The sequence below is a fragment of the Geosmithia morbida genome (genome assembly GCF_012550715.1).
Source record: "Geosmithia morbida isolate 1262 chromosome Unknown scaffold_4, whole genome shotgun sequence".
Taxonomy (NCBI): Eukaryota; Fungi; Ascomycota; class Sordariomycetes; order Hypocreales; family Bionectriaceae; genus Geosmithia; species Geosmithia morbida.
The window spans coordinates 1253445-1267614 of record NW_023336191.1 but is presented as its reverse complement, the minus strand read 5'-3'; the positions used below and the strand labels follow the sequence as shown (position 1 = coordinate 1267614).

At 52.2% G+C, this 14170-nt stretch overlaps 2 protein-coding genes across 2 annotated transcripts; both read left to right on the top strand.

Annotated features, from left to right (window-relative positions):
- Positions 1 to 3156: 3156 nt before the first annotated feature.
- GMORB2_5869 (3',5'-cyclic-nucleotide phosphodiesterase) lies at positions 3157 to 6190 on the top strand (the record flags this gene model as incomplete). The annotated part of the gene is made up of 4 exons (XM_035467839.1): positions 3157 to 3310; positions 3400 to 4263; positions 4333 to 4931; positions 5045 to 6190. The coding sequence occupies 4 exons, from the start codon at positions 3157 to 3159 to the stop codon at positions 6188 to 6190; spliced, it is 2763 nt and encodes a 920-aa protein (XP_035322805.1).
- Positions 6191 to 11985: 5795 nt separating this feature from the next.
- Positions 11986 to 13083, top strand: GMORB2_5868 (Conserved hypothetical, protein; the record flags this gene model as incomplete). The annotated part of the gene is made up of 1 exon (XM_035467838.1): positions 11986 to 13083. The coding sequence occupies one exon, from the start codon at positions 11986 to 11988 to the stop codon at positions 13081 to 13083; it is 1098 nt and encodes a 365-aa protein (XP_035322804.1).
- Positions 13084 to 14170: the final 1087 nt, after the last annotated feature.

Here is a 14170-nt window from a genome sequence, read left to right as displayed (position 1 = left end):
TCCGAGCATCAAGGTAGAGAGAGAGTACTACTCTCTCCGACATTTGGACCTTTGGACGAGGTTGCTGGTGTTCAATGTATGAGTATGAACGATATTGCCGTATGAATCTTACGAGTGAACATGTGTTCACTGTACCGGTATGGCATGTGCGGCTTCCAGGTGCTAGGCCTTACATACTCGTACAAGTAATATTGGCCATGGTAGACCCCCACTCACATCGCTATCTAGTACTACCTAGTATTACTAGGCTAGTATTAGATACCTGCCTACGAGCACTCGTATATCTCGTATATACAGTGGGCAGTGAGCAGTGAGCACTGACCAGCGGCTGACCAGTGGCTGGCTGCTACCTGGGCTCCCAGGCGGGGGGGATGGACGGTACAAGCAGTGGTGTATCGTACATATGGAACAGTTCTGATGACAGTGGGCGGTGGAGTGCCATCGAATGGTGCACTACGAGCACAGTGGCGTAACTCTAGCGGGTGGGTGCCACCACCACTGCCCAGCGTTCAGCGGCTAGTGCTGTAGGCTGTGTGGCTTTTTTTCGGGGGGGGGGGGGGGGGGGGGGGGGGGGGGGGGGGGGGGGGGGGGGGGGGGGGGGGGGGGGGGGGGGCTCCTCGGGCTTCCATTGCCTCCAGCCTTCCAACGGCATAATAGTAACACACCGTTAAAGGCTTCTTTGATGCTTCTCGAAGACGACGAGAAGCCGATTTCATGTGGGTAACGTGAACTGAATTGGCCACATGGATCATGGTACGGTACGGATACAAGGATTAGTATTTTTTTTTCTGGTAATATAGTTGTCGTCGACTTTTCTGTTTTGACGACAACCCTTTTTTTTCTTTCTCTTCTTCTTCTTCTTCTCCCCCCCCCCCTTTCCCCTCTACTCTTCCTTCTTCTCTTCTCTTCTCATTGTTGTCTCTTCTGTTATTATTGTTTTGTAAGAAACCCCTTGCTATTTTCCCTCTCGGTCGCACACCAACAGATGCGACATTGAGAGGCTTGCTACTTGCTACTTGCTACTTGCTGCTAGCTCCTAGGGACACGTGCGTCGCCCATCGATTTCCTTAAACCGGGGCCCCCTTTCAGCTGTGTGTTCCCCCAATCGTTTCAGCGGCACAAGGAAAGACCCAAGAAGAGAAGAGATAAGGAGGACAGAGACGGGAACGGGAGAGCGAGATATGAAGGAGGGAGAAGTAAAAAGGGGAAGATGACTGCAAATCATTACCAACCCTACGCCTTTTCCCAACTCTGGTCAACCAAGAAGAAAAAGAGAAACAAAAAAAAGTCGCGATAATGATCGGACAATTGCCCATTAATGGTTCCTTCACAGTTGGGTACACAACCGGCAAACATTTTTTCAGCACCTCATTCCGATAGTATATACATGAGCTAGTCCCATCTTAGGGGGTGTGGTTCCCTCCACAGTACCCTGGTCATCATGGTTCCTTACTAGTACGTACGACTATCTCCCCCCCCCCTCCTTCTCTCTTTCTTTTTCCCTCTCTTACAGCCCTCTCCTCCTGCTCCTTCTTCCGTCGGGTTTGGTGGCCCCTGCGCGCCCTCAGATGTGCGCCCAAAGGCACGTTTTCCGTTGCTCTTGGGTCAAGCTGTCGATTATCGCACTCTCTGCTCCTGCTCCTGCTTGAAGTACGAGCATGACCATTAGAGACAAGACTATACTCGTACGAGTGCATGCGAGTAGTAAACATGGTAGACAACATTGAAGTCGAGAGTGATAGCCGTAATATCATTATTACTATGCCACCTTCCGGTCCTGGACCAGATCATACACCCTGAATGCCTATTGGTTCCCGATCCCTTCCCATCTACGAGTCTGTACATATATGTACAGGTAGAATGCATTATTCGTACTCGTAGTATCAAGTCGTAGCGCGCCTCTCCTCTCTCCTTCTCCTCACTTCTAGTCTACTAGTAGTAATAATACGGAGTGGCAGTACTCTAGCAGTACTCGTAGTAATGCTACATGTAGTAGTATTATTCCTCCGTACTCGTAGTAGTTCCCCCCCAACGACCCTGTCAGCCGTCCTGCCTCTTCTCGTCTGCCTCAAACCAGTCCAGTTCGGCGCCATTCCTATTCCTCATTCCCTCATCCACATCTATTCCTACCTCTCTCCCTCTCTCTCCTTCTCTCTCCCTCTCTCTGCCTCTCTCCCTCTCTCTCTCCTTCTCCCTCCATTTTTATCCCTCCTCCACATTTCCCTTTCTACTGCTACTGCTACTACTATTACGGAGTGATAGCACCCATCCCTCTCTTCATCGAGAGAGAGAGAGAGGAACGAACCCTTTCCCCCCCCTCTCCCCCCGACCCATGTCATCTGTCACCTAAACTGACTCGTTCCATCAAAACCCCCTCCCCATCTCATCCGGCGCATTGGCCCCCTCCTCCGAACCAGGGTAGCCGACAGTATTACCAAGTAGTACTGTAGTAATACCTTGGTAATATTCCAGTGCTGGTTGTGCATGCGAAAACAGCCCTGAACATCGTACTCCGAATCGTCCTGGAGGGAGAGCACCGACGCTCCTACCACCACCACCACCACCACCTTGCTCCCGTACCTAAACAGCACACACTTTCCTTCCCTCGAAGGCACCACACGACACTCTTTCTCACACGCCCCCCCCCCCCCCCCTCTTTCGCTTATTCCGACGTCGCATCAGACCTTCTCCTCGTTCACACTCCCAGTACGTGACGTCCTGGGCGCTGCCATCCTCGATTCCTCATATTCCGACAAGGCGACGCACAATCACGCTCCTTTACTTCCGACACACCATCACCTTTCCGTTCATTACTTCGTCACACCCTCCTGGGGCTTTGCGCGACCGATTACCTGGCATTCTCCTGCCCTACTCCGCGCGTCAATTATTATCTCTGCGCCTACGATCGTCATAATATCCGTGGTCCCTGCTCTTTTAGCCGCGCGAGCTGCTCGATTACCTCACTGCGACGCCAGCTGGTCGTCACGGATAAAGCTCGTTACTGAGTGTACCACTTGCGCCCCCCCCCCCCCCCCCCCCCCCCCCCCCCCCCCCCCCCCCCCCCCCCCCCCCCCCCCCCCCCCCCCCCCTCCCCCCCTCCTGCCCTCGTGGTTCAAGGCGATCCAGTCGCGGGGCTGGTCGCTCTCAGCTACCACCATGGACACCACTCCCGCTTGTCATGTCGTATATGTCGACCGCACCATCATGCGCGATTGCCCTGTACTCGCTAGCCCCTCGAATCCGTTACCCGCCGATTGGCAGCGCAGTACGCGCCAAGTCGTCCAGGCCCTTGTCGAGGTCTTTGGCAATGGTATGTCAATCCAGCCGGCCCCTATGACACTTGCTTTTTGCTCGAATCGCCGTCCCTCTGACCTACTCTCCCCTCCCTCACCTGCACAGTTCAAGTATGCGGCACCGGCTCTGCCTGCCTGTCAAAGGTCTTTGAGCCCTACCACCACCACATGGTCGAGATGAAGCCCACGGTAGTGCTGCTCGACACGCCCAACGACGACTCCATCCTGCGCGATTATCCCCGACCGACGTCATCCTCGTCCACCACGTCGCCCTCCAGGCGTCGCCTTCCTGCCTCCGAGGTCCACACCCCCGACAATGAGCTTCAAGGCCTCGACCTCATGCAGAAGCTTATAGTCGAGGCCCGTCTGCGCAACATTGCCAAGCTGGTCGTTCCCGTACCCATCATACGTCAACCCGAGCTCGAGCCTGCGCCGGCCGAGCCTACGTCGACTGAAACGGCACAGGCCATGACGGATGGCGCCGTCGAGCATCAGCCGATGTCGAGCGGCTTAGCCAATAACCGTGACATCATTAGGAGATGCCTCGAACTTGGTGCAGCTGACGTCGTCATCGGACCTCTCAGTCAGCGTTGTATCGCTACCCTCGAGACGTGTGCCTACCGTGCACACCGCGACGCCATCAAGGAGCACGAGGAACTTCTCGAGATCAAGCGAGGCCGTCAGCGCTCTTGGGTCGGCGTTAGTGACGAGAAGCCCTTTGCCTATCTCCGTGAGGCCATGGTGTCAGGCCTCATGAAGCGCATCTGTCGTCTTGGCCCCGAGGACAGCCAGATCACCGGCATCCAAATTTCCGTCTCGTCGGAGCGGCAGGCCGAGATTGCAGACGCTGTTGGCCACTGGCACTTTTCTGCGCACTTGTTTACGGACGACGAGCTCGTTGTCGCCAGCATGATCATGTTCAAGCATACTCTCAGTATGCCTGATCTGGAAAAGTGGCGCATACCCACAGGTGGGTTATCATCGATCCCATTCACCTATATATAATTGCTATTCGGCCCTGGTACTGATATATTATAAGACCAATTGATCAATTTCCTGGCAGCCTGCCGAACCACGTACAACAACTTTGTTCCCTACCACAATTTTCGCCACGTCGTCGACGTCCTGCAGGCCACCTTCAACTTCCTCGTCCACATCGGCTCCATTGCACCCTATCCGGGACCCTTGGGAGGCTCGGCCGCGCCCACCGAGGAGAAGTCGCCGATCGGATCTCTGATCGAACCGTTTGAGGCTCTCACGCTGCTCATCACAGCCATCGGTCACGATGTCGGACATCCAGGCGTCAACAACGGTTTTCTGGTAACGCTGAATGCCCCGCTAGCACAGCTGTACAATGATCGCTCCGTTCTCGAGTCGTTCCACTGCGCTGCTTACTCACAGATCCTGCGTCGATACTGGCCTGTCGCCTTTGAGGACTGCAAGATGCGGAAACTCATGATCAGCTCCATCCTTGCCACCGATATGGGCCTTCACTTTGACTACATGAAGAAGCTCGGCGACACCCAAGAAAAGCTCCAGGAAAACAACAGCACTGATGGCTGGAATGGCCGCCAGATTGAAGAGCAGAAGGCATTGGCCTGCAGTCTCTTGATCAAGTGCGCCGATATCAGCAATGTGGTACGTATCGCATGTTTCTATATACATATCTTGCCTGACAACCTTGCGGACATGATGCACTGCTAGTGAAAGAATGCAGAACCCTCGGACTGACACTCTACCCGTGAGAACAGGCGAGACGATACGATGCCGCGGTACAGTGGATGCACATACTATCCGAGGAGTTCTCAAGACAGGCATCCATGGAAGATGAGCTGCAGATCCCCTCGGCTCTCATGGCACCGCCAAAGAAGGACATCAGCTCTCTGGTCAAGGCCCAGCTAGGTTTCATGAACCTGTTTGCCATCCCCCTGTTCCAGGGCGTTGCCGATGTCATGCCCGGCATGATGTACACGGTGGAGGAGCTGGACATCAACAAGGGTCTGTTCGAGCGCATGGTGGAAGAGGAGAAGATGAAGGAGCTCCAGGATGAGACCACACGCCACCGCCTACTGAAAGAAGCTGGCACCTTCTCCCCGAGAACCATGAGCTTCGCGGTCGCTGAGACGCAGGAGTCCAGGAGGCAGTCGACAGTGCAGACGCAGCAGGACAGCAACAACAAGATGATGACGGTCGAGGATGCGGCCGAGGCTCCCGCTGAGATGCCATCATCATACCTGCGTAGCGAAAGGCAAGAAGAGACAAGGGCGATGCCAGTGACGCCCCAGAAGCCCTCGACGACGGCGACGACGGACGGGAGTGGCAATATCTCGTCCTTCGATGCCGTGCTGCAGCTCGCAAACAGCGACCCATTCAACAGCAACGGAGCGGGCGGTCTCTTCGAGGTAGACGCGCAGCGCTGCAGCGAGGCGACGGAAGGCAGCTTTTCGGCCGGGCTGACAGGTGACTGGGCGTCCCAAGCGACGAGCGCCAACACGGGCATGATGCCCATCTCACCGAGCACCCAGGGCACGAGCATCGTGAGCAGGGAATCCACCGAGCGGCTGCCATGCAACGAGTCGACACCCGAGGGCACGCCGCGAGCGGTCGAGGACGACAGGTCGCTCTCGATAACAGTAGCAGGAGCAGCGACGCCAGCGATGGGGTCGTCTCCGTCGTCGACCATGATGAGGTACGAGGATGGGTCCTCGACCAACGACTTCGACATGTCGACATCGGTGGGGAGCCTAGGCAAGGCTGAAGGAAAGTCACTTCGCAAGAAGCCTAGCCGGTTTCGCATGAGGGATTTCCCGTTTTTTAAGAGAAACAACAAGGGTGCGAACCCGTCACCGCCACCACCACCACCGAGGACGACAGACTCTCCCACCAGTACAAGCTGAGACGGGAGAGGGAAAAATCTGATTACAAAGAAAACAAGGCAAACCAAACCAAACCAAAAAAAAAAAAAAAAAAACTTTTGTTACCAAGGGTTTTTGTATATTACGATGTGATGAAATTAGGAGTGGCAAACAGATAGATGGGGATGGTTAAGACAAGGGTTGACGGGGAGTCTTATCTGAGGACGGACACGATTGTGTATCTGCATTTTTTTCCCTTTCTTTTACTTTCTTTCTTTTCTTATTTCCTTCTATAACGAACATGGATCGGGTCAGGTGTTCTTTTCCATTATTACTCATCTTCACCTTTTGCTTTCCTCCTTTTTTTTCGAGCCGAAAGGCCAAAATTAAGTGTGTATGAAGAAACCACCTGTACTATATCTATATATACGGGGTTGGGAAGGGAAGTGCTTTCATCACGGCGGCTTTTATCTCTCTGTTCTTTCTCTTCTCCCAACACATACTTTCTGATCGTATTGCCCGTCATTCATTTCAGGGACTTATCTTTTCTTTCTTTCTTTTCTTTCAAAAGGTTCAAGGGCACCAAGTGGAATTGGCGGATATAAAGATGAGACAAAGGAAAGGACATGGAACACACAAGTATAAAGTATAAATGAATGTTTTTACTCTTGACGGTATTTCCCCTTGACATTGCTAAACAAGGTTCAAATTAATATCAACAATAAGACGTCACTCCTTCAGTATAACCTCGTATATTGTCAAGATAAACACCGAGGCTCGGTTATCAACGGTTTCATTCGTCCCATTGCTTGGCATATAGCGTTCCCCTCACCTCTATATTATTGGGCTGCCAACATGGCCCAAGACTGAGACCCCTTGAGGTGAAGACTGGAGAGTAGGCCCGACGGTGGCGAAAACAAAAGGCATGATGCTGACTTTTCTTTGCAAACGATAGACAAGGGTAGCCAGCTGAGAGTGCGAGGAAGAAATACCATCCAGTCATATGACAATTTTCATCACTCTTGTCAACATGTCACTGCGTCATGGGCTCCTTTCAAGGCGGCCGGTGGGAAGAAAATCAAACCAAAAAGGGACCCTGCTTGAAAGTTTCAAGTGCAGCCTGGTGATGTATCTAAATATATATATATATATATATATATATTTAAAAAAAGAGGGGGGGAGAGACAGAGCTGTATCGCCGCAGAGTTACAGCACAAGGCCGCATGTGGTGCCTCTCGCCGTACCTCGGAATACAACTACTGCTGGTAAGACCAGAAAAAAAAACTCCCGGTGCAAGTTGATACCATGCATCGGCATCGGGCTCGGAAACACCCAAGAGCCAAGAGTTGACAACAACGACGGTGCCACACATGTGCCACATATGTGCCACACCATGTCGTCATGGTAGTGTATCAGGTCAGTCATTATTGAGAGTTGAGAGAAGACCCGAGGCTGATGAGGCGGTCACGATTTATGGCGCATTACGCTTTATTACCTCCCTCTCCGACTGCAAAGCAAGACAGGTAAAAAGCGGAGATGGGGCTTGCCTGCGCACAGCCACGGAACACCGGCGGCGCCGAATGCAAGTTAAGCCACCTTGTTTGTCGACTGACCGATAATATGACTAACATTCTGTGCGCTGTTTTTGTTTAGCCACCTCGGTTGCGGGCCCTGCACTTTTGCCCTATAGGCTACAGGTTACATGACTCTATGAATAGATTTTTTTTCTTTCGGCTCCCTTTGACGGGGTGGTATTATGTAGCTCTCAGCTTTCCTGGGATCAAGATGGGAATTACAGATATGCAAATGCTATGCACGAGCAGGAGCAGCGCCACAACGGAGATGTACGAGTAGCCACAGTTGACGTGCCACGATACTCAAAATACTGAAAGTTTTTTTTTTTTTTTTTTTGGGGGGGGGGGGGGGGGGGTTTGGTTTCTTAAGTTGTATCAATATTAGTACAAAGGCATTTATTTCTCTCTCTCAAATCGGCTTGTCCCGTCTAGTTAGTGTGTACGAGTATAGTAATCATTTAATGTTCGAACCTGACCCGTTAACCACCATCCCCACCGATTCAAAGAAGGGTACACGCAAGGCAAAGACAAACGGTAAAAAAAGAAGATAGACAAAGAAAAATATCAAAAAGTAAAAAGGGGGGAGAGGCCGGTAGTCGGACCTCTCACGACGTCATTCTCGACCTCGAAACGGCTACAGATGAGGATGGGGACAAGTCCGCGTGATGATAAGGTCAAGTGACAGGTTCCGGCATGGACCAGAATAGACATGACGTACAACGACTCACGTAGTCCGTGACATTGTAAATAAGGCGTGCAAGAGCAGGAATAGAAAGAAGAGGAAAAAGCAGCCGCGCGCGTGTTAATTTTTTTTCCCCTGCGATTTCCTCCCCCACTGTCAAGGGGGAGGGGTAGATATTGAGGGTGGGTTGAAAGAGTACGACGAGCATGCGTGGCTAGTGAGTGGTCCTGGTCCTCACTGACTGAGCAAGATACGAGCAATGTACAGATACAATCATGTGGCGCTACTACCCTGAGTTTTTCGTCTCCGCCCCGTCCCGTCGGCGATCCAGTAGCGGCCGTGGTCGGGCCAACTTTTGTTTTCTGATGGGAAGTACAATACAGCGGTACTGTTCCGAGTGATATCTGTAGTAGAGAAAAAAACCAATCACCCATGAATTTGTTAGAGCAGGAAAAAAATGAAAAGTGAAAAAGACAGCGATGGTAATGCAGCATCGGAACGCGTAACGCGCTATGTGGTCGCTGCAACAGTACAATACCTTGGACTCATCTGTCAGGTGGTGAGATACTCAACACTCAGCTACATGTATACCCTGCGTGCCATTGGCGAATAAAGGTGCATATACCTGTACTTTGCATCTCGAGCAGAAGAGGAATAGGGGGGAGGAAAAACTACGAGTAATATATCTTGCATTTAACTTTCTACCATACAGACAACAAGGGCACTGTCTCGTCTCATCTTGTCGTCCCCTACTGCAGACAAGTATTAGCGAGTAATCAATTACCATTTCGTTCATACAATTCTATTGTGGGTGGCTGTTGGTGAAGCTGAGCCGGCAATTGGCTAGATGTGGGAGAATATAGACCAATCATAGACCTGGACACTGGCTCTTTTGGGACTTTTTGACAGGTGCACGGGACAGCTTCAGCGGCCGGCGACGGCGGTTCAGCACTAAAAGGCCGCCCGGGTGCCTTTTTTGGTGTCTTTTTCGTTTGGCCTGGAGGGTTGATGGAGGCCTTCCCCCTCCTCTCCACTGGACCGCCCGAGCTAGTCTCTACAGAGTAGAAGGGGAGTCCTCTAGGCTCGACCCCATCGGACCAATCACGCTACAGAAACGACCTCTGACGACCTCGTCTCATCCAAGGCCTGTCGTAGCCGAAAGGGCCATCGACAGGCTCTCGTTTCTTGTTACCATACCAGGTCCTAGACTCTTCTTCCCCGTGGCTTTTGATCATTTCTTTTTTTTTCTTCTCATTAATTTGCCTTCTAGGCTTTCCCAAAACACCATACCACCCCTTCCCCCCCCTTTTTTATCTTCTGTGATTACGGCCCGCTCTCCTGGGACTCGAGGCTTGTATGGCTTAATTTACCCAACCATGTTGCGAGTCTTACACCTTCATCAAAGGGGCCGCCCATCCGATATCATGATAATCAGCATACTTTATGAAATAGAGGGTCCTGTCAGGGGAAAAGGAAAAGCTTCTCCCGGCTCCATTATAGCGGCTCTCCCCGAAGTGTAAGAGTACGCGCCTGTTTCGAAAAGAGGTCATGGTGACAGTAGCGGTATCTCAGATTCAAAACAAGTAAGACCTGATCTCATCTCATCTTTGTACTACAGTCATCTTGGTCGTCATATTGTTCATGTTCAACGCCTGGAAGTTTCAAGTCCAAGGACCCAAGAGCACGTCCTCATGTCTGCATATGCACAGTTTGGTGCACGGGTAGAATTGGTCCGGATGCGTTCTGCAGGTCACTCTGTCAGATGGCTCCATGGCTTGCATTAAGAGAAGTCGGCTAGAGAATTGCCAGTTACTACCTACTGGCTGCGGCTTCGCGTCATCGTATGATGCTATTATCTTCAGACTCGGCCGACTCGGTGTCAAACCTGGAGACCATTATCATGACCATCTGGACCTTGAGGCAAATCGCGACCAAGGAGAGGGGTTGAGAAAGCGATGCTTGTTGTAGAAGAAAGAGCCGAGGGGCAACTTCTGACCTGACATGTCGAAACGTGCTCTCGGCGCATGAGTGTGTGAGTACACAGCTAACAACAAAAGGAGTGTGGTGGGAAGGGGGACGAGGAGGGGGACCCGGCCCAGCAGAGAGCCAGTCAAGCGCTAAGCCAGCCATCCACGGCAGATGGAGAGGGGCCCCCATTTGCATGACCTTTTGTATGAGAGCAGATATCGGACATGATGGTAATAATACTCGGCGAAAGTAGGAGTCCGTCTAATATCTCTGGGCTGATCTGAGGAGAGAAAGGGAGGGGGGCTGATGTCTCGGGCTTGGGTGAAAGTTTGGTTGACATCTCCGGAGTAATGTGTGCACCTCCTACATGGCCTTTTACTTGCGTGTATTCAAAGTGACGTGCGAATACTAGGAGCTGCGATGGAAACGATGTTGTTTTGGTATCTGGAGGGGAATAGCAAAAGAGGACAAGTAATACAGAAGTGAGTGAACAAAGGCATCAACAGGCAGGCAGGCAATAAGACTCCTGCCCAAGGTCAATGTACCGGTACGAGCGGCGGCTACATGGAGGATGTGGCGGGGCGCGTGGCGTGGCGTAGCTTCCAGCGGACGGAGGGCACGTTACGTTACTATCGGTGGGTAGAGTGTGCTGTAATGGATCCCGGATGCGCTGTAAATGCCCGTGCCATGAGGTTCATCCATTTATAAAAGTATATTATTTTACTCGTAACAAGCTGTCATTGTTCTCAACTATTGACAAGTAAATATGTTTGAGAAAAGAGACTGATGATACTCTTCCAATGAGCTACTCTGGGAGTATTGTTCTGCGTCTTCTGCATCTTCTATATCTTAAACCCACCCCCTGGTACGAGTATACGACGTATGCATGGTTGCTGCAGTATGCGTGCACAGCCTTCATGCATCCTCCATCGGCCGCCCCAGCACCACCGCTGTCTCTCTGACTCCCTCTGACTCCCTCTCTCTCTCTGATGGGCAGAACATGCAGACTGACCCAGGGATCCATATTCTTGTACTCGTACGAGTGAATACTACGAGTAATAGAATAAATGGCCCATTATATTCGGCACAGCGCCCTGGCGGGTCCAGCGACACCCCCGCGCCTGCATACTGGCCTGGGATGTACTCCAGCAGCAACAAAAACGCTAGCTGGGCCCCTCACTACGAGTATGATGGGTAGTCCCTTCCGTACTAAGACTCCTAGTACTAATACCACAAGTCCGCCTTTCCTCTTGTCGCTTGTTCCCCTCTCCTCCTCATCCTCCCCCACGAGGCCATCGTCGTCCTTCTCTTCTATACCAACGGGTTTCGGCAGCAGCTTCGCAAGGCGATCCTCTTACGTCAATATATCTCATATCCCCTGCTCTGCTCCGTCATCTCGTCTTTTCTTTTCTTCTTCTTTTTACCATCATTTTTTGCTTCCTTCTTTTACTTCCACTGTATATCTGCTTGTCTAATCCCCTTGCCTGTCAATCATCTTGTGTCTCGTCAAACGACAGAAATCCCCGCCTATAACATATATCAGAAGCCCCCCCCCCGCCTACTTTCGCCCTATTTGGTTCTCGTACCTGCGCCTTCGCCAGTCCCGAACAGAAATGCCTGTGCAACTACTACCGGCTTCGGCCGCGGCCTTTGCGCCCCGCGCCTCGTCGGTCAACGTCGTCCTTGGCTCCAAGGTGGAACCCTGGCTTACCCAGACTCTCAAGCGCATCAACCGTGTCAAGCGTCCTCTTAACAGTGTTCCCCAACACCAGCGGTGCCTGACCGAGACCCTTTCGTCACCAAACGCCATCTGGACCCTCGCCTCTCTTATGTTCCCCAAGGTCCCCGAGGCCGACATGCCCACGGATCCCAACGAGGCCCTCTTCAGCCACCAACTGGTCCACATCGAGGCCTACATTGTCCACGTCGACATGGTTCTACGCAATGAGGTGGCCTACAAGCTGACCACCGATACTATCGACGCCCTGGTCGAGTACCACAAGGAGGTTCACTGCGTTGACGTCAAGGCCGCCGTCCGCGACTGGCCCGAGAAGGAGCAGCAGGTCAAGAAGCTGCACGATGACTACGTCCAGGCTATCAACAAGTTTGTCTTCCGCGCCCACGTCTCCGCCCTCGAGGGCCTGGAGGAGGAGGGAGCCGGTGAGCTGCTTTGCGGCAAGAGCGAAGAGGTCAAGACGCAGCTCCTCGGTCTCATGAAGCCCCTGCGTCCCCCGCCTCCTCGCGTCGTCAACCTCGTCCGCCAGCAGCCTACTCTTTTACCCAGCAACTCCCCGGTCCCCATGACTATGTGGTCCCAGCCTGTTGCTCCCCAGCCCATGCCGTCGGTCGATGCCTGGAGGATACTCCCCTCGAGCCCTAGCGTCACCTCGTCCACCTCGCCTGGCTCTAACACAACCCCCGTTTGGGCCAACATGGGCATGAACGAGATCCAGCTCCCCTCCCCCACCCCATCCTTCAGCCAGCCTCACACCACCGCTCCCTTCTTCTTCAGCTCCCCAGAGGCCACCGCCCCGATACCCTCCTTGCCCCTGCCTAGCATGTTCGCCCCATCTCAGTGCGGTGTCGGCATCGGCATGGGCACCATGGGCAGCGGTATGGATGCCATATGCGGTATGGGTCCTATGGGTTCCATGGGACCCATGGGTAGTTTTGGATGGGATCGCTACCAGGAGTTTGCCACCATCATGTGACAAGCACCAAGCCGCCTGATCGCCACGTCTAGGGACAACAGCAGCCCTTCACCGACGACAACTCCTGCTCTAGTGCAAATGTACCACACGAGGCTCCCCTCCATCGAGAGTCCGTGACTATCCACCCAGTTCTCCTCCTTTTGAAGCGGCATAGAACCAGCATCATCATCCACGGGCACTATTGGCGTTTTTTTTCCCTTTTCCTTCCACTGCATCGGGACCGGAGTTTCAATTTCTTGCGACAGATATCCACTCTACGTTTCTCTTTCTTTCTTCTTTTTCGAGCGCGGAAAAACAAGCAACAAAAAAGGAGGGGGCTCAACGGTCCTCTTACCCTTCTGTTTGTTCTTTCCGCTCTTGTTTCAGCGGCAACAAACAGCAAGCGTCTTGTTTTCTATTCCACGCGACTTGACCGCTAGCTCGGTCTATCGGAAGCTCTCCGTTTTTCTGTCTTCTCTCAGCATTACTCCGGGCGGGTATCTGAATGCATTTCACACAGCACGGCAGGGATTTATATACGACATTCAAGCGACTTTGGAACGACACATTTTCACTCTCTTCCTTTTCTTGTTTTTTTCTTTTGCGGGTTTCGTTTTTTTTCGTTTTTTTTTCCTTGGTTCAAAGATAAGAGGATTGCAGCAATGCACTACGCTCGGTTAAGCCGGGACAGAAACCCTCCGGGCTCTCGATTCACCGACCGTTCTTTTTTTCGTCATTCTTTACTTTTTCTCGTTCCGCCCCTCTTTATTCTATTCTAATACGGCAGTTTGAGACTTCTTCTCTACGATAATCTCCTCGGGTGGTGGCCCTTTCTTCTCCTCTGTCGACTCGTGGCCACTACGAAACAAATGTCACTTTCTCCTTGGCTTGGTTCCCGTCCTTTTACGATTAATGACGACCTTTACGAACTTCACGAACGAATTACTACCTACGACTTAATGATACGACTTTCACAAGATTCCCTCGACTTGATGCCGAGATGGACATTCTTGGAAAAAGCTTATCCAACTACCGACTAGGGTTTCATTCGTTCCGGCAATGCCTGGACTGTGTCTTGGCTCGCGACCGGCTTCTCGAGCCTGACACA